The sequence below is a fragment of the Harpia harpyja genome, chromosome 11 (genome assembly GCF_026419915.1).
Source record: "Harpia harpyja isolate bHarHar1 chromosome 11, bHarHar1 primary haplotype, whole genome shotgun sequence".
Taxonomy (NCBI): domain Eukaryota; kingdom Metazoa; phylum Chordata; class Aves; order Accipitriformes; family Accipitridae; genus Harpia; species Harpia harpyja.
The window spans coordinates 44,894,109-44,919,874 of record NC_068950.1 but is presented as its reverse complement, the minus strand read 5'-3'; the positions used below and the strand labels follow the sequence as shown (position 1 = coordinate 44,919,874).

The window sequence follows — 25,766 nt, the reverse complement described above, 5'->3', positions numbered from 1 at the left end:
GTTCAGAAAATTACATATGTAATTGTTTTTATAAATCTAAGGGAAAATATATTCACAGGACTACATGAAACTTTAATTGGTGCATAGATAATTAATTAAGGAGATAGCCAAATTAAATTAACTTACAATTCAAAGGCAAACTGTGCTGTACCAAAATGACTTATTCTTACTACAGATGGTATTTTACTCAGCCTGAATAACTAACTTTTGCATGAGGCCATTTCTCTACTGGAACGTGCTGTTTGACTGTTTCAGAGCAACTGTAGGCCAGCAGTCAGAACTGGGAATAGGACTAACAGAAATATAGCCACAGACCCTGCACCCATTCCTTCAGGCATCGGCTGAATGGCATCCAGACACATGAATTCTGGGGGAAAGCAATCTCTCTGAATCTTCAGAACAATTACACTGGTTCTAACACTTGGAGCCACCCACTCTGCATGCTTTCTTGAACGAACAATGGTTTCATTCCTGTGCAATTTTTAATGACTAGTAACTTCAATTTGCAATCTCTTAAACTGATTTGTAAAAAGACCTGAAAACGCGATAGCCAAATTAAAGAAATCTCTTAGTGCTATAGGGATTATCTGTGTTCGTATTAATTAGGATAAATCACAGGTAAATTCATGTACGCTATTGGTAAATGTAAAAGTTTAAAAGTTATTAATAAAAATCTTTCTTTTAAGGTAAACCCTGAAGCATCAACTGATTTTTCAGGAAAACAACTATCCACAGCAGTCGTTTGGAAAAGCATGAAATGCATATGTTCTTTTTATAGTGTTTAATTTTCACATAGAAAATGTTTTCTTATGAGAAAAAAAGGAGAAGAAATTTCCTCCTGAAGTTCCTGAGGTGAATAAAAACAAACTAAACCAAAACCAGCCCACTTTTTGAAATGACACCCCTAAACATTAAACCGTTGTACCACATGACTTCACAACCTCAAAGAAGCTACATGTCAGTGTGTTACGCGATTCTGAAATGAGGACTTTAGAATAATTCCTTCCATTATTAATCCCAGATTACATCTTTCACATAACCTTTTAAGTTCTTAGGGGGTAAATACTTTAAGAGAAAGCTAATGAATATTATTCATGAAACACAAGAAAAGCAAAGAAAATGTCATTGATACTGTTTAAATATTAAAAATATCAAATATCAATATTTGAGGGGTCTTATGGGGCAAAGGTGGTCTTCACTTTTATTGTAAGCCTCTTGACAGACATTATTTTAACTTTTCTTTCTTGATAATAATTGTTTTTCTCATAGTTTTGTAAAATAATCCACTACATATTTGTACCAGGTACTAAATTTTGGTTTTGTTCTGCCCTAAGTAAACTAGCTCAGAGTATGGGAAGAGTTTCCACTGATTATTAGTTTGAGTAATATAACATACAAAGAGCTTACCAAACACCTAAGGGAATACTTTCTAGATTCATCAATGCATATATTATAATTCGGTGACATGCAGAAAGAATTTTCAAATAACAACCAAAACATAAAAAAATTCATGTCAAAACATGTTGGAAGTTAATCATAACAGGCAGCATTACCAGCCAGTCGGTCAAGCCCTGAGATAGTTGCTATTTGTGCCAGTTCTCTAAGGTAACTCTCAGCAAATTGTTAATAATAGGGGTTTCAGAGTGTGAAAGTTTAAAAGAACATGATTCATATTAACCCATCCATACATACTGTTCACAAAACCACTCGTGGATATACATGGCCAGAAGTAATTACCTCTTTGGCAATGAGCAATATTGTATAATTAAATATCTAACCAGAAAAGGAGAAGGTATACCAGAGAACAGTCTTTTTTTGAATGGATCATGTAATGTTAGGACCTTTATTCATCTAAGTTCTGTGAGTGAGATTCAGAGCAGTAATTGAGTTCTGACCCCAGGACAGAAGCAGAAGCAGTGCAAATACAGAAAGGTGATGAATCTTTCAGCTCTTCTTTAAGAACAATCTAAAACTAAAAGAAAGGTTACTTACCAGTAACCGATGCTCTTTGAGAAGTGTAGCCCAAATGTACATTCTAACAATTCTACCTCTCAATCACAGGACTCATACCTGGAAGGACTCTGAGGAGAGAGGAGAAGCAGATGGAAGACAAATGTATATGTGGACTACACATTGTGAAGAACACCGGTTACTGGTAAGACATCTTTTTTTCTTTGAATGAATCCCATGTGTACTCTTAACAGTGACTGAATCCAAGCAGCTACCCCCAATGACTCATTACGTGGTGGAGGTCTCGATACCTTTCACGCAAGTAGTAATTGCACAACTACTTTATCAAATGCTGCATTGGTTCTTGAAGCACTGGAGACAGTGTTATGCCTGGCAAAGGCAAGGATGAATCTCCAGGTAGCTGCATTGCAAGCATCTGGAGTCAAAACCTTCCTGCCTGCAGAGGGTGAAGCCACCGAAGCTCTGGTCGGTTGTACACTAACCCTCATTAGACTCCACCTTAGCAATCTGATAGCAAGTCAGGATTCAACCCATCATTGCCTTTTATTGTGTAGAGACAACCAAATACTGCATTTCCTAGGGATGAAGAGCCTGTAATAGAGTGGTAAAGGTTTGGACCTGTAAAGATAAAAGGAGAGAGGACTCCCAGCTATGAAGATGAGAAGTATAGATACAGTCTTAGAGTGCATGGCATGGGAAAGAAAAGCTGGAGTCTAATTCCCTGGTTAAAATGGAATTCTAAAATGAATATTTGAAGAAAGTCCTGCAACTAAACCAGCTTCTGGTAAATTAAGATCAGCAAGGTCCACCTTACAATGATGAGGGCCTTTAGAAGACATGGAACACGAGTGAAAGCCTGTAGTAGCCGAAACCATAGTATTAAAAATGCACTAGAGAGGGACTCCAAACACTGACCCACCTTTGAGCAAAATGTGTCAGCCCACAAAAATTTGAGATTCCCATGAGCCTGAGTGGCAGAGAGGTCTCTGTCACATTTGCCTCCCTCCTGAAAAACATCCAGTCAGGATTTTTAGACCAAATGTCCCAAAATGTTTCTGACTTTCATACCCAGACAAGCTCCAGATAATGCAAGGGAGGGAGAGCTCCTCTTTTCCTCTTTACATGCTACGCCACCGTTGTCGATCACTCCATGTGTGTGTGATCATTCAGAGAGCAGACTGCAAGTTTTCCATGCACTCTGGCAAGGCAAGTTCCCTGTACTCTACATGCCTTGAGCCAGAGTGCACTCCCCATGCCATGAGGAACGTGTCCAGAATGAACATTTTTGGTGGCAAAAGGGCATCTCGTAATAAACACTTGAGTAGCCTGGCTACTATCAGAGAAAGTCACTGGGATAAAGGCAATGATGTAAGAGGCTAATGGATACACAAGTGCACCATTTACAGTTGTAGACACTGGAGGTGGAATTTGGCATGTGACAAAGTAGAAGGAGACGACCCTGAGGTATCAGGATGAACCTGCAGTGAACTGATCCCCAATGGAAGACTGTGTTCCCTTTGTAAAACTATACATCCATGATGATCAGCATGGATTGACAGTCACGGTGACAGAGTCTGTTCCCTCTGCAAGGAAAATAATGTGCAAAGATGCATGAGCAACTGGACAGCTGCCAGAATGGACGTGAAAACCTCTCTGGTGTCAGGAGGAGAAAGTCATAAAAGACTGACCAGATAAATTCTGAAAGAATATGCGATCATATGTATAGTCCATCCCCATTTGTTATATAGTACAGGGAGGAACAACTGCTCCTCAGATTTGTGCAAAGGTTGGAGCTATCAGGCCAAAAAGGCTGCATCAGCAGTGTTTGGTGTGAATGCGTCTGCCTTAGCAGTGGAGCCCACAGAGGCCAGGGCTCAGCAGGTCTCGTAACATGCTGAGAGGGAAAAGGCTGATGCACATCCCAGGACCCAGGAGCCCATCACCATAGGGTGAAGCACATGCACTGACCCCTTGGCTCTAGAATCGCCTTTCTGCTGTGCTTGCGTGTCTGTCTCTTCTTCCAATGGCTTGAAGGGCTATCCAGGAAAAGAGCTGGTATGCTTACCTCCTCTGTTATATCTGAAGCAGGAAGAGTAGAAGGGCAAAACTATTGTGGTAACACGGAAAGGATCCTAGCAATAAGTGGAGCCCAAGTATGCTCCTTATTAGCATGTACATGTGGACTCATTCAAAGAAAGAATGGATATTGCCTTAATGTTAGTATGAATGCAAAAATGGGAAAACAGAAAAGTAAAAAAAAAAAAAAATTAAAAATCCAACATTAAGATGGTATCTGAACTTTGTCCAAACTCTTTGGTGCCAAAACATTGAAACTTTTTAGTTTCATTAAGGTGGGAAGTTCCGTAACAAAAGCATTATCAAGACATCTCAGCAGGGCAACATTTAACCTCAGGCGGAATTGATATCAACAAAGGAGGAAAAATTTACTCCCCAAATTCCTCAAGAAAAGTACATGAGACAAATCAACCAGGTTTAAGGGTTGAAGGTCTACGGCCTGAGTCAGTTCCTATCTCTCCTAGTCTAGACTGTGCTCTCTCACTAGTTCTACAATGCCTACAACCCACTGCATAGTTTTTCAGGTTGACTTGAGAGAACAGCTTCCCACCCCAACAGGCAAAGGTCCTGTTCTCCTGCCCTCCTCACACCTGCTTTGGTGCACAGCCGCTGTTTACCTTTAGCTGGCTTTGGTGTTTGCCAGACTCCATGGTGAGCAAATGGACTGTGAGGAGTGTCATAAAATGAACATAACAAGAAGAACGATAGCTTCTTCCATTTTCAGTGAGATAAATCAGCTCAGTGACTTGTCCAGTGGGCCCTGAGCAAGCATAAGGGCAGATGCAGGGTTACCAGCCAGCGCTGAAGGGGGAGCAGGAAGGACACCAGCTGACACATTCCACCCCAAGGAACATCACATCATGGGGATGCTAGTCCCATAATTACCTTCCTCCATAATGGACATCCCAATCCTCTCTTACACCTGGGTCGCTGGGGAAAAAGGAAGGTGGGGCAGAACTGCTGTTTTGGTGGCATCCAGCTGTCAGTTCAGCTTGGTCAGGAAACCTTGCCTGCTCTTAGGACCTCCACTGCCTCCTCCCAGCAGTGAGCCACCTCCTCCCTCTCTCACCTCAGCAATAGCCCTCATAATCACTAATTACACATGAAGTCATGTGCCTGAAATCAGCAGCTGACCAGGCTGAAAAGTAACTTGGCAAATAAAAGGGAAAAACAAAACACCCCCCCACACACACTAGTTTTCTGCTTCCTCAGCACAAACTCATGGCACAATTACAGGTTTGAAAAGGAGGCAGCGTGATCCAGCTCAGATTGGGTTTATGTGCCAGGGAAGGCACCCTGTAGCTGCAAATCCCTGAACTCCCAAGAGGCCCCAAACCAGCGCTGTCCTGTTGGGTCCCCACTCCTATGCCCACTCGGTGCCTCCTCCTGCACGTCACTACAGCTGGCTGTGCAGCAACAAGAGGGAACAGCCACTGAAAATGTCCAACTGAAAATTCGCCATATTTCCGATAGGCTGCTTTCACCTATATCACTTATGTATTCGAGATCACCGTACAACTGAACAAAACCACCCTAGGACAGGACGGGGTATATGGATGCAGGAACAGCGAAGGGAAGCTAGGCTGCCTTTGTTGGCAAGAATGCCAGCTTGAGTGATTTTAAAGTGTTGCCTGAAATACAGTTTCAGACTCTAGCTGTACAGATGAAAGCACAAACGTACACTGCTGTGGTGACATACTGATGGGAGAGTACTCCCTGTACCTGGGAAAGCACTGGAACCTGAAACCCAAAATCAAGAGACCCAAGATTTGATTCTGGGACTTGGACAGTTTCAACACAAACTAGAGTTAAGTTTAACTTTACGGTCTGGTCCATACATAATGTATTTTATGACACACAATTGTAATGCGGAAAATCATCTAACAGAATTAAGCAAATAATTTTAAACAAATATATTACAGAGATTTCTACATTACTTCATTTTATATTTTATGCTCAACCTTAATTTCAACAATGAAACTGCTGACAGTATATCAGACACAGATGTGGAAAGTCCTTCCCCTAATTTTTACTGAGTATGGATGATAATTACTGGAAACAAAATGGTATTCACATACCATATGTTGTACTACCAAGGAAACTTGTATTTCTGTGGTTATACTGAAAATTAACATATTCTTGGAACATAGGCATGTATAAATCTCAAGGAAAATTGAGTCTTCTCTGATGCCTATGGCAGCACGGGATAGGTATCAAGAAAGGCTCATTTTAAGCATTAAGTTTCTCAGAGGAATAGTCATGTGCATAAGAACAGAAGAATCTGTTTTTTTGACAAAACCTTTGCTCTGCTGAAGTAAATAATAGAAAATTTTCTTTTGATTTCAGTGGAGGCAGGATAACATGCTAGTGTGCTTGCATTTAATGATTTCCTATATATCAGCTTGTCACAATTTTTTAATCATTAAATATTACAAAGTTTATACAATTCTAAAGCCAAATATCACATTTCCACATGGAAACAGCAAGAGATAAAAGAAGTAAATGGGTTTTAATCTATTAAAACCCAGATCTTGGCCCCATTCAAGTTTTTCTTTGGATGTCAGTGGAACTAAGACCAAACCATAAAGATTAAAAAAAAAAACCAAACCAAAAAACCCCCAAGATTTTTTCCTTATAGTTTAAATAGTTTAAAAAAAAGTAATTCTAAATATTATTTTTATCTTTTAAAATATATTTTATATAAATGTATTTTTACAAATACCTAAAAAGAATAGTTTGAATTTTTTAAAAAATAAATTCTTATAATGCGTTAGAAAAATTATGTGAACTATACCTGTTATCGCTCAGATTTAACACTCTCAGCTTCTGCATCTGACCAATTTCATCAGGAAGAAATTCTAGCTTGTTAGAGCGCAGAGACATCACTGTTACATTTTTACAGCTTCCAATCTATAGGAATGAAAAAACCAAAGATGTTAGGATACCTACTTTGATAAAATTTATTATCACTAACTTTTTATGTCAGGAGGTGGCCAAATTGTGTTTTTACTGTAAGTGACAGAAAGCAAAAAAATACAGAATCTAGTCAGAAAATAATGCTCTCCCTTTATCAGTAACATCAGAGAAATGCCTAGGGTTATCTGCACTACTGTTCTGAGTGATACTCTCACCTTTACATGGATTTACTAATTTACTGGTTTTATTATTTTACTGTGGAGTACGTAAGAAAGGTTTGGTGTTCCACATCATGCAGAAACAATTGCTTTAACAGATATTTTGTCTGAGTAGGGCTGAAATCTTGGGCCTACCACAAAACATTTCAATCTGTAATTTAAAAACAGAATCAGCTTCTCACTTCTCTGGGCAGTTCAGGAAGGAAATTCTCATCCACAGCCAACGTCCTCAGGTTATGAAGGTAGCCAATGGTAGAAGGTAAGGACTCCAACTCATTACAGCTGCAGTCAAATTCTTCTAATAAAGATAAACTGAAATGTAAATACACTTGTTAGATGCTATACAAGGACTAGATAACAAAAATCAACAATCTAAAACCTTTGAAAGTTTTAAAGCATCACGCTACTACAGACAACATACCCTGAAGAGGGAACCTTTATTGCAGATTTCCCTAGGAGAAGTCTATAACAACATGATTTTAGGAACTATTAGGGACACTGTTTATCAATCTTACCCAGTAAGGCAGTTTAAGAAAGACCACTCAGTTTCCCCACATTATCATTCTTACTTTTTGTAGTGAGGAGTATTCCAAGTAGTTCAAACAGATAGTGATCAGGGCAATTCATACTAAGCTAAAGCATTAAACCAAAAAGTTTACAGTCTTAACATATAAAGACAGACAACTGGTAAAGAAATACCGCTGGTCAGAGCAAAGGTAAGGGAAGCAGAAATTGCCTCCAGGGTACATTCCAACTGATGCACTTGACATCATTTCTAATACTAATTCTAATCAGTAGTAAAAAAAGATGAACTTGGATCCAAACTCTGCAAAGTAATCTCAGCCTGTTGTAGTCAACCCAGCTTTTGTAAAAGTGCTTCTCTTTCACATGTTCATAAAGCTGGCTAAAAAGTGATCTTGAAAGGGTATCTGTATGGCAAGGACTGAAACAAAGCAGACCAGAGTAAGTAATCTTCTGACACTCAAGGTCTCTCTTTTTAAAAAATGAAGTAATCTCCATTTCTGTCTTGTATCTTTTTTCCTAGACTGTTGTACTGTCAAATTGTGAAAAGAAAGAGACCTGACCTTTCCTCCACGTAATCATGTTTTCAGGAAAGAGGATGAAATAGAGACAGCTGACAGAGACTCCCCTGTTGAACTGAAGTCTGGGTTAGCCATAGTCCCCAGTACCAGAGAGCATTACATATAGAGAAAGCACAGCTTGCTAGTGCACGGAATTGGCATTCAGTATATCCCTGCATTTTATTATCCGTGAAGAGGTTGTGAAATGAGTTGGAGATTTCGTACCGAGTCCTAAAAGAAAGGGGCCCACTTCATAAAAGCCACCGCCTTCTCTGACAGCAGCTGGCACCTACGCAGAATGAAAGCCAAGGAAACGCCAAGAGAGCTGACCCAATGCAGCTGACAGTCAGCACTTGAACCTCCCCACCCTCCGCTGGTCCGGAATGAGATGGCCTTCGGAGGCATTTTTCTGCTCTTCAGGACCCTGTCCTAGCCAGTCACACAACCCGCAGGACTCTTTTGAGTATTTGCTTTTCCCTGAAGACAGCAGGTAGTATCAGGCAACACTTAAACATCAATCTTTCTTTGGTGATTAAGAATCAACAATTTGACCTTTGCTAATGCAAGTAACGCTTACCAACAGGAATATGTATGTGTAATACATGTTATATAGAGAGATATATAAAAACATATACATATTACATATACATTATGCGCATACACACACATATATAAAAATATTCTGAAGAAGTATCCACTGAACCTCTTATAAAATTAGGCTGGATATAAAAATTCTTAAAATGAATGCTGTACTGCACTGCTCATTCAGCTCACAGAATAAAAGTTTTGTGACCCGTAACAAATGCCATTGTTCCCTGCTTCTGCTGCCCCTTTTCTGCTCCACACGTACTACCTTTTTCTCTCAAGTGCTTTAATTAATAGTAAGGTTAACTGGCAAGCAATTATTTTTTCCTCCACATTTGTCATCTCCCTGTCCACTGACAAAGGGACTAGGTGCCCAGAAGATTGACTGGTTTTTTTCCAAATGTTTTGGTAGATCTGATAAAAAGTTTACCTCTCCTACAAACCTTGCTCCTTAGTATTTATATGAGTCACAGCTGCAGGACTGGACCTTCATTGTACGTCTAACTTACCTTTATTCCAGTTTATTAATTAAAAAAAGGTCTTTCAGCCTTCAAATTTTATGAAACATGAAACCAGAAATAGCTATTCCTAACATGGAATTCTCAGAACTTTCCTCTAATTGCTGTATTTCAGTAGACTGAAAAGCCAAAGTGAGTCATACAGTGATTAGTGAGAGAGATGCATGGAATATACCCAAAAGCTCTGCCAGGCTTTAGTTATAGCTTTTCTTTAATACAAGGTCTGTATCCACCACAATTGATTTCAAACTAGATACAAAACAATTTCAGTAAAGGCAAAATTCAGTCATGTTTACCTACTTCATACAGAATAGGTGCTTGACAGTGGGAAGTCCAACTGGAAAGCTTGTTAAATTGCAAGATGCATACATTCTTCCTTTTACTGATGATAACACAACCAGAAAAGCTTGAAAATAGATAAGCTAATTGAGAACTACAGTGTTTCCAATGGCAATCAGAAAATCTGATACTCTGAACAGTAACTGTGGAAGTTTTCCTGACAGTGAAGAACGACTTTATCAGACAAGAGAATTTTATTTGAAAGGTATTGTCTGGCACAGACATTCTCAGCTTCTTTCCTTCCTGATGACATCAGCAGCAGACAAATGAAGAAGGCCACAATAAAAACACCAAAGTCAGTGTGAAACTCTATTTTATCTCTGTAACTACCACGGTTAAAAAAATACGCACTTCAGAAGGTGATTTTTCCTTCATCATGGATTAAGTTAACAATAACAGCTATAATTCCAACAATGCTAATTTAGCTAAAATATCATTAACCATACTGTCTTCTTGGGCTAAATTCAGATCATACTTGATAGGTTTAAAGAAAGGCAGACAAAAATCAGATATGCACCTGCTGTTCAGTTTGGCACCCATTGAAATGAGGCAGTTCACAGTACATGTCCTAAGGTAGATGAGGAATATTTTTAGACAGATTAGTAGAGAGAGATTCATGGAGAATGAAGACTGCCACGAATAAAAGAGTAGTTCCAACCCACCTCAGCCCTTTTCTCCCAACAGCCACCCAGATAACTGCCAAAGCAGCCCAAATCCTAAGAGTTAGCTACACCCACTATTTGTCCAACATCAGGCAAAAGGAATTTTGCAGACCCAGGAACAGAAGTTTACACTTTCATTTGCAGCATCTGGTACTGTCAGATATGGTATAGACTAGACACATATACAAAACACTCATCTAACACTCACCTACACTGGCTCTTGACCTACTGCACCATTACCTATGAGGGGGTCCTGACTTCCCTCATGACACCTTCCTACCGACAAAGGGGAAGCATGAGCATTCACTTAGGTCCTACAGATAAAATCTCCAGTCTTTGGGTCCAATTTGGTAAAGTACTTAATCAACGTAAATCTGCTGATTTTATGTGGAATGTTTTATTAAGCTGGGTCTACTGTGCATAGTATCTTGCAGGGTCAAACTCCAAATGACACTTACAGGCTTGCCCTTTGAACAAGACTGCCAAAAATGCGGGTGGTGGTTCACTATTAGCAACATCGACTCAGACAGTGTTGAAGTGCTCTATGTCTCATCATGAAATTTGTTCCTGGAGGGAGAGTTCCCTCCTCCACACTGCTAATCTTTGTGTGACAATAATATACTCTGCAGTGGGTACTACAACTATGATTTAGGAGAAAAAGACCAGTAGGAAACTATCCAAATGGATGAGTCAGAGAAAGGAAGTTCATTTTGATGTGGGAGACACTGTCCTCATTAAATGAAAGTACTTAATTTAAAAAGCACAACCAATCACTCAAAAATAATGTGATAATATTAGGTGATTAGCCTACTGCTCTGCATATACACCATTTAGAGCAGCAGTATGCATCTTTAAAAATGTAATTAAGGCTCCAGGACAAACAATACTGAACAGATATTAGGTTAAAAAGGAAGAAGGGTTTCCCTTCAATTTGAGAAATTCAATAAATAATAAAGGTTTTAAAAGGTCTTAATAATTGACCCCCAAAATTGTTAAAGATAATGCTGGACATTATATCAACATTTTTGCAGAGTGTCCAGTACAGCTTTGAGCCTTACAAGCTTTCACTGCCTATCAGAATTTATTGCTACACAATTATTTGTGTAGCAAAGATTTGCCCTTTTGTGATTCATATGACCAACTTTTAATACTCTACATGAACATCACATAACTCTAAAGACACTGCAAGAAGTACAGCATGGTAGGCCAAACCTAAGCTTTCAGTTGCTACAGTTGTAATAGTTCACAAATTTTTCCTGAGTGGCATACCAACAACTAAATTACTATAAAATGGGTGCGGGAGCAGTAAAGCACTGGCTGTGCAAGTTAGAGATTATTTCTATTCTAGAGACCTCACTGTACTATCATATTTCTGGACAAGTCTAAATGAAGTCTTCTCGGCTTTAATTTTGGAAGCCTCAGAACAGCCCTGGCTTAAGAAAACTACTTCTAATGAAACAGTTTGTTGAGCTACAATCTGCTGAAGAGAGAATGGTTTTTGCACTGAGAGCAAAGGCACAAACTGTGAGTGCAACTCTGCTCACAGATGCCCCGTTCCCAGCGTTTCATGCTGAGAGCACAGAATTGGTATAAATGGTATAACCATGTGGTCAGTTACACCAGGAAGACAATCACTACTTAGGCTGAACTCTGCTTCTTCTGCATGAATACTACTACTGATGCAAGAGGAATGATGGAAACAGTAGTGCTATAGCTGTAGAAGGCAGCCAGGGACCATATAATCTGAAATTTTTTCCAAATATCAGTTTATATAGCATTTCAGAACTAAAATACGTAGAGGAAGAGGCATCCTACGAAAATATCAATGTTAAAGATATGTTCTGCTAGAAGGGGATATGTGCAGTGTGAAACAACATAACGAAGCACCTGTTTCCATACTTGGAGACATGCTTGCATCTGCCTTCAATTTTACAATAAATTGTAGGTTTCATTTAGCAATAAGCTCAAGACACACAACAGTACAAGACAGAATTTTGCAACAGTGATCATGTAATATCTGACAAAATGATAGCTAAAGGGCATCACTACTGCTTTTCATAATAAGGTCACTTACATGATATTTTCACATTTTGATGTATACACCTATGAAATTGTCATGACTTTTTCATTTATGTTACTTCAATATTTTAAGAAATCTTCATACATATGAGGTTTGCGGCCATTTTCTTTTAAGTATCGAGTACTGGCTGTTGCTATGGAAACAGACATATTCCCCCAAATAGTTCTATTTCTTCTACTTTTGCTGCTCTAATCATCTAAATTGCAAGTGATTCATACAGAAAAATACCTTTGTTCTTTTACTTGGAAAATATGATACATTCCATCTTCTTATCACTTACACCAGTATAAGTCCACAGAAGTAATAGTGTTGCTCCAAATTTAAATGTTATCAGCTGGGTGTTAGGCACACATTTTGAAATTGTTTTATAATTCAGTACATCTTTGTCTTATTTTTTATTTTAAAAAAACCTACATTCTGCAAGCCGAAGGGAAAACACGTTTTACTTAATGTTGAAAATCATGACACTTATACTCACTTTCCAATTGCATTTGGCAGAATTGTAAGCTGATTGTCATCTACTTTTAAAGTTGTAAGCCTTTTCAACAGTCCTACAAAACAGGTAAGGAAGAAGTAATAGAAAAATATTTCACATTAATCTTTTTTACTTTCTGTAATCTCCCATATCCTTAAACAAACAATGATTTCTAACACTCAATAACTTTGATCTAGATTTTAGAAAACATCTGTATATAGGACAGTACACAGACACATTCTTGTCCCTTTGAAAATACGTTTCATCAAAATGAAGCACTGATTAAATGTTAAGCTGAACTGCAAGTGAAATATTAAGTGTATTTCTGGAGTCTTGAAAAAAACTGTAAAAAAAAAAAAAAGAATAGTATCCTATCTGTGTATTTCTACTTATCTATTAATGTTTCGATCAAATTCAAGTCCTGTTGCCTTGATTAAAAGGTGCTTAGGTCATAACAGGACATTAGGCAAATTATCTAAAGTAAATGCTACATTTCTAAAGCTTCACAATATGTAGGTATAGAAGAAAACCAGAATCAGACCGAAAACTAGAATCAATCCTGAATGCATTTGTATATGTGGTTAATTCTTATCATTAAAAGAATTATTATATATCTAAGTCTATTATATATCTAAGCAGATGCATAACTGGGTAACATTTACCAAGAAGGGAATGAAACTTCTGCTTTACCAGTGCGTAACAGCAGAAAACGATAAAAAAGTAAAGACAGAAAAAATGGGGGAAATATTGCGTTATAGTGCTAGAAACAGAGCTTGAAACAGATTTACACCTTCTGGAAGTTAATGACATTTCAGAATCTGTTTCCTTCCTGAAAGGATTCTGGATATACTGAAATATCATTTTTTAAATGATCGTTTGTAATTAATGTTAAGAATAATACAGATTAATCACCAATATAGAGAAAAAAGTTAAATTGAATGTGCCATAATATGAAAGCTGAAGCAAATGAAAAGTATAATTAAAAGAAACACTACTCATTTCAATTGCAGAACATTTTTGTTGAAAACTTTTTCAAAATCAACGTGTTCCAAGAAACATCTAGTTTTCAAGAAAATTTTCTTTTAAGAGGAAAAAGTTCCACCAAAATGAATTTCAGCAAGCTCTCATTTGAAAATGCAGTATTAAAATGAATCTTTTTGCTTTACTTCTGTTAGATCTATTATCATTCAGTAATAGGAATTTGGAAATGACAACTGAATATATCTAATTGCAGGAATGTATACTTCAAAATGTAAACATTTACTCCTTTTGTGCAGGAGCTAAATGCTCTCTCAAAATCAATCTGCATATGCATATCAGAAAACCACATAAAGCAAAAATTCTAGAATTTATGGTGAGATGTAGAAGACCAAAATAGAAAATAGCTGTAAAAGACATCTAGTAACATTCGTGTAGCACAGTATTATTAATTAGCGGTACATTTTGGAATCTTGACTAAGTTGATTTAAAATTGGGGAATTTAACAGTTCCATGTTAAAAGGGACACATTTAGGAAAGTGAAAAAGATGATGATGATGATATAGTGGGCTCATCGGCTGGAAGCAATAGAAGAGAGGAAAGACCTCAAGTGTTTCTAAAGACAATATAAGGGATCAAGACTGAAATGAAATATCCAGATGTATAGAGTCATAACCTACAACCACTTAGCTTCCAGAATTTCTACATATTCTAAATAATTCAGAAATTCTATGCATGCAATATAGTCAAAACCAAAAATGAACAGTTTGAACTATTTCTTTGTTTAATGCTCTCATACAGAATTGCATTACTGTAACTCAGAGTAGCAATTTCCTTCAAGAGTTTCACACTGTTAACATAATCACTATTATACTTACTTTCAAATTTAGATCAGATCAATTATATCTTTCTTTGCTTATTTTCTTTAAAATAGCAAATCAGAATAATCAATACGTTCTAACCATGGATTTTTTTCCTGACTTTACAAAACAATCTTCATGGACTGTGCAGACACAGATGTTTCAAACTCTTTCGGAATTTAATGGCAGTTCTTATTCCAGCTATTGTCAAGTCCCATAATTACCAAAAAAAGATATTAAAGAAATCCTCAACTGTAAAAGATTACAAGAAATCCTGAGCTTTTCTCACCTATGGAGTCTGGCAGTTGCTGCAACATATTGGATGACAACAGGAGATCTTCAAGTCCTTCACATCCTGATATGTCCAAATCAACAGTTTCTATCCTGTTTTTTGACACATCCAGGTACACGAGCTGTTTTAACTTCCCTATAGACTTAATAGCATGTCACAAAGTGTTACTTGAACAGATATACACTGCATGCCAGTTTCTAAGTTTAATTAAAGACAAACAATAGTAATACAGGCTTATATTCAGTTATGTCAGCATCCTTTTTACAAGAGTTATTTCACTGAAGCAGTATCAATGGTGGTCTAACAGCCTTCCTGTTCAGATAACTGCAAAAGGAACTGTACCAAACTAAACAGCACATACCAAACTAATTAATGTGTTCCAGATTCATTAAATCTGCTGAAAGTTTGAATTCTCAGTCATACAGCTGTATGTATGTGAAGAAATAATCTTCATTTGGACACAGATCCAAAGGACATTTACTGACAATTCACATCCACTCGGCAGTCCTTAAGATCACCGAGGCTAGACATGCTGGTAAAGTTTTTCTGCATCAAACTGATTCTCTGAATTTTATAAAATCTAAAATTAGACTTTAGATATTCATAGTTCAATTATGAGCAGTTAACCCCAATAGTACACTTTAGTGAATACAGTGTTTAACTGCAGCTATAACATCAATGAGCAACATGACAGGAATTCTTCCCTAATTTCTCTGAAAATCTGTGTAGCATGTAAGGGTTTGAAGCCTGTATAAGCAACCTGCTTCTTGATCCATTATCATAAGACGGTCACTTCATTCTAGATGTGAAATTTCACCAAGAAAATCAACAAAAAAGATGCTGTTATTTTCCTTAAACGAAAACCTGCAAGTGGAACAGCAAAGAGGGATCACTGCTGGGTCTAGAGTAACGAGCTGGATCTATGACCCAGTGGCAGAGCTATGACACGTACTGCAGCATTACATAGTAGGAGTGAGACAAAGCAGCACAATACTGTTATGGAGAGCTACCATGTGGCTGCAACTGTGTGTCCACAGAAATACTATATGATCCACAGGAATTACTTCATTGTTACAAAAGTTAAATGAGGAACATCAAACTTTGTTTCAAACCAGATGAATAAACATTCATGGCCTATGAGGGAACTTCCTTTATGGATTTTGGGAAAGCCGTGGGAATTGCTCGTGAAGTGTATGGATTCTATAAAGGTTCACGGGAGTGGATTTTTTAGTTATTTACATATACTTTTAGTGGTTATTTATTGTACACATGAAAAAGGAAAATAGTTTCAGACAGCTTCATTTACAGGTACTTTCAAAACATTATGAATATAGCTTGCTTTTCATCTTTTACCTTGCTGAGATCTGCTCTCTGCTTCTAAGGAGGCAGCTTCATGTTATCTTTAATCATATCTGAGTTGTATAAAGGGAAAATCTCCCTTTCACGCCAAGATTTGCCATTCTACCCATATTAATAGTCAAACATAATCTTTGTTTCTAGCACAGACTACTTTTTTAAAAACTGAATTATTAACATTGGAAACCTGGCAAATCTCTAAATCTTAAAATCAATTACCAGTTGGTATTTCCTTTCTATTTTTAAAAGTAAAAATTTAAAGCTAATATTAACTGTTTTAAACCTCTTGTTTTAGAGAAGGCTTTCATAAAACATCATCTAGGGTCTACTAGAATCAGATTCAGGAAACATGGATTATTCACTGAAAATAATTATGCTCCTTGAGATTTAGTTCCATGACCTACTGAACATCTTCAGCTCTAAATACCCTCTTCAGGGATTACGATAGCTCAGCAGGACTGTGTTTGGAACACATTTTAGCACTGGATATATTAACCAATTTCATTGTGAACAGAAAAGAAACAGAATAACGGTTAAAATGTTTGTGCACACACTCTCTAGTATATCTGACATTTCTTCTACTCTGTTACACTGCAGCAACAATACTGCAATATTTGTGTTCTTGATCTCCAGCGGGTTTCAGTATCAAGAGGTGGTTTCAATATCAGCTTTTCTTTTCACTAACAAAGCACTCAAAGTGGATATTCGGACAGTGACTGAAAATGATCTTTGCAAACATCCTGCTTAACACAAAAGATTAATGTAATCTATTTATGACAAAAACCAGTCATTGCTTAATGCAAAAAATTGAATTTTTATTAACAAATGTTCAAAACTGAAAGAGGAAGAACTACTTCTAACACCTAGACACGTTTGTGCTAGATATAGTTCTACATTTTCCCTGCAGCAATGAAGAGCATTATTATGTGAAACATATGATCTGTCACCTGTGTGATAAAATGCTAATGATGGGGATCCCTTTCTCCAGTCATAATCAGTGTAGGTATTTTAGAGTATTTAATTTCAAATAATTTATGACAATAAAAATTGAAAATCAAAGTCCTACTGTGGGGTAGCAACAACTCAGAAACAGCACTAATATATAACCATGACCCTAATGTTTAGATTGTAAAATATTTTTTGTTCCATTTCTAAATGGAGTGCTTTCTGGAGGAACATATCTTCATTCCACTGCTTCAGAATTGCTTTTAATATAGTTGAATCTGTACAAACCATCTGTTATTTTTAAGTTTATTTAGATTACTTAACATTTTGTCTTCCTTTTTAAAACATGTGGGTTTTTATAAAACTGCTAATTAATGCATGCTGACTGAGAAGACAATAGGAAATAACTTCCCCTCACAATGAAACCCACACAACATTTAAATAAAACAGGCACATCCCCATTTAGATGCTATCATGTAATAACACAACATTTAAAAGGTTTTCGTATGAATAGCTATGCTGAGACTTTTATTTCTTGATAATAATTAATGACTATATGAACTAGGAATATGTACCCATTCAAGAAAACGCACATGCACTTATTTACTGCAAGGTCAATAGTTCACTATATCACACAATAATTTGATTATGTAAAATAAATGTTCATACCCCAGGTAGTATTTGCAAAGAATTATTGTCCATCCACAATTCCTTTAGATTTTGTATTTGTTCGAGAACCTCAGGCTGAAGAAAAGAAGATAGTATTAGGACCATTAAATAAATCAGTATTTTTTTTTAGTTAAATATAAATCAGTATTTTCTTTAAAAAAGATTCCCTCTTCACCTTGCTTTTTTTTCTTTTTATAACCCACATCAGACTTTCAGATACTTAATGACACGAACAGTAAGTTCATTTAATTTAATTTAACCACTGTCGCTCTTTTTCAAAACTTGTAAAATTTAAGAACTCCCTGGAAAAGAAATGAATACAAAGAAGAACTTATTAGAAGTTCCTGTTCTAAACAGTCTATTGGCAGTATGTAATTTATGAACAAGGCAAACGACTGAAGTGAGAATTGTGGAGCTTCAGAAACAATGCACTGAAAAGAAAGACCAAATCTCATCTTGTGGCACATGGGAAACTGCCTTTTGCATGATTTGTAGCCTTAAAAATAGCTTAATGGAGTCATATTGCTGAACACTTTCCTGGATATACTGCATTTATGTACAATTTAATGTCTGCAATTGTCATATTCAGTAGTTAAAATAGCTGTATGCAATGATAAAGCCTTAAAATTACAATATTAAACTTTAATCTAAGATGTTCTATTCTTTTCAACACTATAGGATATTAGTGAGAGAAACCGAAAAAGGCAATTCCCCAAATCATTTCTTATTCATTACAGCTGTGAAAATCAAGAATTATCAAGTCACAAATATTTCCATGTTTCAGCCTAAGCAGTATTTTTCTTTTTCATAAAACACTATTTTCACAGGTAAAACATCAGTTTGCCTTAGCTCTGTAAAGTTGTAGAGATTTTTTTTCAAAGTCTGCTAGAAACTGATATTAAATATTTCATTTGGCTCTGACTAAATCAGATTCCAGCATTTTAAAAGTCTGTAGTACTATTTCGCTGGAATTATTTCAACACAGCTAGAAACAAATCTTTCTGTCTAGCATCACAGGACCTTGAAAGACCTCTAATTATATCTCCCATGGTCTAAGTCCTTTGGAATGTAATAATTCCCACAAGAAATACCATTTTCCAGTTGTCCAGGTCACATAGTACGTTACGGGAGAAGCTCCCAATGCATCATCAGATAAGAAAGAACCTGCTAGTCTGGGGAGCTCAATCCCTCAGTTTTCCATGTTGTCACATAATGTATTTCTATTGAAAAATGATTAGTCAGTATTTCAAAGATAATTTATTTTGCCTTGGCTAATTCTATTGAAATGCTGTTTCCTTCAATGGTTAAAACCACTTCTAATTTCCAGACTAAATTGATGAATGATCACTTTATACTATTTGTTCCTGTGATGATTAATGTTTTTTTATTCCTCCAGAGCGTTCACTGAGGTTAGAGATAATCATAATTTCCCTCTCAACTTTAATTTTCTTTTAAATTCCTCTCATTAGACAGACACCCTTCTCCAAGGCAACAGACTATTCCTACGTTGCACATATTACAGTTTGATTTGAAATTTCTTAAGCATGGGTTATGGTATACCATTATTATGGTGTACCATGGATTATGATATAGTATTATGGCATACCATAATCCAGATGAGATCTCACTAATGTTTTGATAAGTGGTATTAACAATTGCTGTTTATCATTTGTTCAGTGCCATTTTTTGTCACTTCAAAGATTAGGAGATTTCAAACCCTTGACCCATACCTTGTGATTTACTGCTCCAGTTTTCCTAGAGACCTGTGACACAGATTACCTATTCCCTTCCTTGATTACGTTAAGTCACTTGAATATGGCAGCTATTTAGGAAGTGACAATTTCTATTTTAGGAACACATACCTATCTCATGATTGGTATAATCTTGTTTCCAGAAAATTAATTAACAGAATTACTCCATTTTTGCAATTACCTTTATTCTTAACCCCATGCCTATTGCTCCAGTTTGTCTGTATGAAGACCCCAGCCTCTTCCAGTGCAAAGGGAGGGACTTCAATAGTCCAAGGATGGACTGTCAAAGAAATTAAACTCTTCCACGCCACCACAGTTCTAGGTAGTATATTTCTCCAATAAGAACAAAGTTTCTATTGAAACCCAAATCAGAACCTTTTGATCCTTTTTTCCAGGTGATCTGGATTTAAACTAGTACCACTTTTCCTATGACACTTCTGCAGATTCGTGCTGTTCCCTTGCCTCTTGGCCCATTTGCTTCTGGCATTTGATTCTAGTTCATACATTTTTGGACCAGCTTCCTGAAAAATGAGTCAGCTCGGGGAGACTGGTTCTAATAGCAGTACAGGGCCAGTGAAAACATAGAATGATGTTGAAGTAATTTAAAACAGAGACTACAAAACTAAACCACCCCCCAAAAAGACACAGTGAATTCAGGAAGCATATACATATTTCTTATGATCAAAATTCCAAATACCATTTCTGAAAATTTTATTCTATTTATCTATGCAAAAGATTTCTAGTTTTAATTAAAAATCTGAGTTAAAACCATCTATTTTCTCGTACATAGCAGTATAAATCAGTAAACATTAACAGGGTTATAACCATAATGGTAGAAGGTAGTGCAAGGTAGTGCACCATCTATAAACTAGATGTAGACTTTTTGCTACAGCTTTCTACTACTAGATGACATTTTGAAATTTGTTTAAAGTGAAATTATCTTAATTTTAATTAAAGTTACAGGAAATATCACCCTCATAAAATTGTAAGCCCTGATTCAGCAGCACTATTTTTACAGATTGTTATTCTATGACTCTGGAGGAAACGGTTCAGCTCACAGGGTTTAACAGTCACTAGACAGGCTATTGGTGGATAAGGCACATGCAGACATTTATTTCACCCTTAGTGCAATAATCAGTGTCACAGTATTAATTTGTTGTAATACAAAAGCACAGGCCCTCCCGAATAGCCCTAGCAGTGATAGGTCTCAAAAAGGATGAAGCAGCAGTTTTTCTAAGTTTTGCTTCTCTTAACATATTTACAGTTCCTGCAGAATGAAGTCAGCAAGCTCTACTTAAAAACAGGTCCATTTAAAAACACAGTTGAAGCATCCTCATACTGTTTCTGAGAAGTGTCAATTCCTACAGATGTAGTAGAAACCTGAAGGGAATAGCAACTTCGTTATTTTCTATACTGATGCTAGAGAAAATTCCCAAAAGCTATTAAATCTCAGGGAATTTAATACTCATCTTAGAGGTGAGTTAGGGACAGAAACTGCTTTTGGAGTCCAAAATTTACTTCTGCTAATAGCAATTTCTAATATTTGCAAGATATAATGATAGATATTAAGAAATTAATACATAATTGACACAAGTATTTATATTGAGATCATCAATTCATCCCACAGTATTCCAGCAGTAGCAACAAGCTCTGAGTGAGAATCGTCTGTGACCTTGATCTGAACTGCAGAAGCCTGATGTAGATGAAGCATATTCCATTATCAACATTCACCTCATGAACTATGATAAATCTTCTGTTCTACAAGGAAATGTGACCATAGCATGTGGCCACAACACAATAATACCTTTTAAGTGAAAGTTTAATGCCTCATGCACAGAGCACCCAAAACATACAGGCTTTCTATTAAAAAATGGTGTGTTGCTTACCAGTTCAGAGAATTCATTATTGCCCAGATCAAGTCTCTCCAGTTGAGTCAGTTTGTGCATTGACCTGTAACAGATTAGGAAATATCTAAAATGAAATTTTTACTTGCAAGATGTCAGTCAAATTTTGTTTAGATAAAAAATAAAGCTCAAATGATACTGTTATTGCAAAAAGAATTACATCAGTTTGATGCTGATGCAAATGAAAACAATATACTCCATCCTTAAGACATTAGCTAAAGTTCTTGAACTAAAAAGCTAGCAACAATTATTTTAGTATAAAAATAAACATAAAATCTTCGTATAATTTTGCACAGTTGCTCAAGGAAGATGACCCACATTATATTTATAAGCAATTGAAAGTAATATAAATTGTGGCATTTTTGATACAGATTTATAAATTTGTTATCAACTTCTTTATAAACCACTAGCAAGTGTTTTGGCTCTTCATAGCAAAAGTACAAAATATGGTTCTTACCTCCCTAAAACTGTACCTAACTACAGTCATGATGCAAAAGCACTTTTGTGACAAGGATCAGCATGCCGAAGCTTAGATGAGGCTTGTTTTGAGTACTTCTGTTGGTTTAACAGAAGGCACTGAGCTGATGGGGTCCCCTCCTCTCGGGGTTGTAATACGGGTGACCTGAAACACGGCTTCCATTTCAGGAATAAGCAAACAAACTGTCACACCGATGAGCGGTGGTATTTAGTGACACTTGCTGTCTGCCAGTAGCTTATGGAAATTCTATCATTGTAAGCAGATAAACAACAGAAGAGAGATTTTTAATTAAATGACCAATCTGAGATTCAAGCCTTTGACCTGCTGCAAAGCACATCTAGGCAAGTATTCCTCTCTCTGTGCGGTTCATGGCACAGGAGCATAGCAGGGAGATGGTGTGATCCACGACACTGCATGTGGATGGGAGCAATGTGTTATACTTTGCCCCTTTTCGGGTAGCAGCTCCTCTGAGCGCAAGAAAGGCTTCACAGAGCCTCTGTTGCAGAGACCGTGCACAAATGACAGCAGAATCAACCAAAGCAGCTTATCCTTCTTCAGAGCATTATAAAAGAAAGAGTCAAATAAGAATGTATCATGAGAAAGCAAGTGAACCAAAAGTTAATATCAACCGTGCTTTACGCAGTAAAGGGCTTTAAATGAGGAATAACCTGGATTTATGTCTGTGACTGATCACTACATAACAGCAAAAAAGGCACTTTTACTGCTCGGGCTTAGGTGACTGAAACAGTGAAATAAAAGCAAAAGTGAGAAATTGCTAAAAATTACATGATTAAATTCTTCATTTACTGATGTCAATGGGATAAACCTCCCAGGATTATCTCTGAATTTGTGCTGTGAGAAAAACTGGTTATCTCAGGTATAGCTTAAACCCACAAAGGCACAGATCACAGCGTACGTGGACTGACTGTTAAAAGCATTTAAAATCTATCAATTTTTAATATAGGCAAACTTTTTAAAAATACACAGAGTTTTAAAAACTATACTTAGAACATATGACAGCAGAAGCACTGACTCAAAGAAGTAATCCCAAAGCAGCAAAGATCTTTTCAAAATGAGAGGAAAATTGCTGAGCAACCTGTGAACAGGAGCTGAAGGACTGAGCACGGTAGAAGGATGGCAGGACTGTGATTTCCTTAACTGGAATGGATGATCTGCAGTTGTGTAGTGTACAACTTTGCTCATATTGGAAAAAATAAGATTTTTCTAAAGCTAATTTACTACATGATAACCTGTGTACTTTTTGCTACTTCAGGCCTTTGCAAAATGTTAGAATTTCATACTTGTACGAAACTAAGATGAGGAAGTTGTATTCAAAATTACTATGACATTGGAGAAAAGAACGATTTCCTCGTTTGAATACACTGATCTTGATTTTTTTTTATAACGGTTGACATTTTAAAGTTAGTAAATGATTTCAAATAGTGCACTCAATACCCTTACTTTATATTTTAAAAGGTTACTAAATTTAAACCAAATGGCTTTATAAATATTCCAGAAAGATTTCATTCATTTTGAAAAAAACTGATTTATTATGATTATATTCTTCCAGGCCTTTTAAAGAAAATTCGGCACTAAACAAGGCATTTTAGATAGTAAGACTTCCAGGGACCCAAGCTCCACCGCTATGCAAGGGGTATAACATGCCAGAGAGTGACCCGGGGTGCTGGCCCTCCGCCGTCCCTACTGCTGTCTGAACACGAAATGGTTCCTCACACAGTTTTGGTTCCTACTGCTTAGCTCTACCCCAAGCAATTCCTGGGCAGATTCAGGAGACAGCCTGAGCCAGGGCCCCTTCCAAAAGGCAATGTGGCTACCCTGTTCTGGATCAAGTTCAAATTTAATTAATTAATTAATTACTGCCTTTGTTTCCGTGAACAAAATTGGAACAGGATATTACCTCCAGTGCAGAATTTCTCTTTAAGCCCTGGTAGACCAATATGCTCTAAACACCATACTGGATTTTGGTGGTGGTGGTAGTAAAAAACAGAAGATAAAAATAATTAAGTAATTCAGTATTAACTGCAACAGTCAGTTCAGAGGTCTTCTAAGGTAATCAGAATTGATCCTAATCAAAAAATTAGCATAGTCTTAATTGATGTGATCTAAAACATCAACCATTTTATCTCTGCAATTTGTATCAGAAGTAAAATTGATTATCAAAGATGCTATGGCTAAAAAACATAGACCTGTTTTAACGTTTAAATTATGGAAGGAGGAGGTTGTGATGGGGCTAGATAGAGAACACTGCCACATATTTATTACAAGCAAACTTTACTTTTCGTTTTCTAAAATAGGAAAAAAGAATTCACAGAAATACAAATGCCACTCTTCAGCAGTAGAGTGAAGCGGTTTTTGCTAGACATGTTAGTAAAATAAAAAAATATTTAGATAAACAAATATTCCACTCTCAAGTTTAAGAAGTTACATACTTCATTAGATTTCTTTAATTAAACAGACACTTTCTGACCTACTGTAATTCTTCACTTTCAGCATAACTTCAAGGAATGACTCTTCGGGTCACAGATCAAGATCAGGCATCAGATGTGCTTCTATACTTTACAGAAATTAATGTTTTGTAGAGCGAAGTTGTTAAAATATATCTAGGCCTCTTAGGCAAATAGTTCACCATCGAACCAAATGAGTAATTCCTTTTGATAGAACCTGCTGTCTTTCATATTTAGGCTGTTAACTTTCATCTAACAACCTGCAGTATTTTCAAACACAGAAAATTTAAGTTAGATAATATAATAAATACCAATGCATTTACCCAACAGTTTGGGGAAGTGCAATGCCAAGTCCTGAAGTCCTTTGAAACTGATGCTACCAGTACTGTGAAACTACTGGTAATACCACTGCAGGACATATTCCTATATTATTGATTCCTTCAGTGCCTTCTGTGTTACTGTATGTCTGTTTTAACTTTTATGGCTTTCTAAAATGTTCTTCTAAGTGTTCATCTTTCTACTTGTTCATTACTGGTTTTTTTTTGGTCCAGTTTTGCACAATCTCAGTTTCCTAACAAGTCCTTGAAACCTACCAAATATGTTATTTCTGCTGATCATTTGGTGTTTTGGAAATACCTAGAAACAGTCACAGTTTACTTTCAGAATCCATTTCATCTTTCTGTGCTGACAGTCACCCTAACACAGATTAATTCATGATAGCTTTGCTTATTAATGCTTTCTGAGAGGTTCACCTATTTCATACTCACTCAAGTTCACTGCTGTACATGGCTCCTTTCTATTTTTCTTTTTCCTGTCCCACTCTTTTCCAATATCTTTTCCAACCTATTTGATCAATGTTTACAGATATCTTTCAGACAAGAAAGCAACAGATACTTTTTGCTTGTTTGCTAAAATGAATGGTAGCTGCCCATACAGCCCTGAAGGGGTTAGCACCTAAATTAAAATTAAGTAAACAAGTAACAACAAGGTATGAAACAAGATGCTGTATTTTAAACCTAGAGCATGGAGGAGTTGAATCTGGCACAGTTCCAAAACAATATATATCAATATAACTGTGATCATGCCAGATTGAGCACACAGATTCTTAAACAGAAACTGACTTTCTATATACTCTACACAGACTCT

The 25,766-nt window shown here is 36.6% G+C and overlaps 1 protein-coding gene across 7 annotated transcripts in view; it reads right to left on the bottom strand.

The window, feature by feature from the left end:
• LRRC7 (leucine rich repeat containing 7) overlaps positions 1-25,766 on the bottom strand; it is a 178,057-nt gene that overhangs the window by 44,784 nt on the left and 107,507 nt on the right. For all 7 annotated transcript variants that reach the window (XM_052800651.1, XM_052800648.1, XM_052800645.1 and 4 more), the window contains 6 exons: positions 21,660-21,723; positions 18,023-18,097; positions 15,050-15,194; positions 12,926-12,998; positions 7,364-7,493; positions 6,842-6,957 (listed from right to left, as the gene is read on the bottom strand). In XM_052800651.1, the coding sequence (XP_052656611.1) occupies positions 6,842-6,957; positions 7,364-7,493; positions 12,926-12,998; positions 15,050-15,194; positions 18,023-18,097; positions 21,660-21,723 (603 nt within the window). The remainder of the gene's footprint in view (positions 1-6,841; positions 6,958-7,363; positions 7,494-12,925; positions 12,999-15,049; positions 15,195-18,022; positions 18,098-21,659; positions 21,724-25,766) is intronic.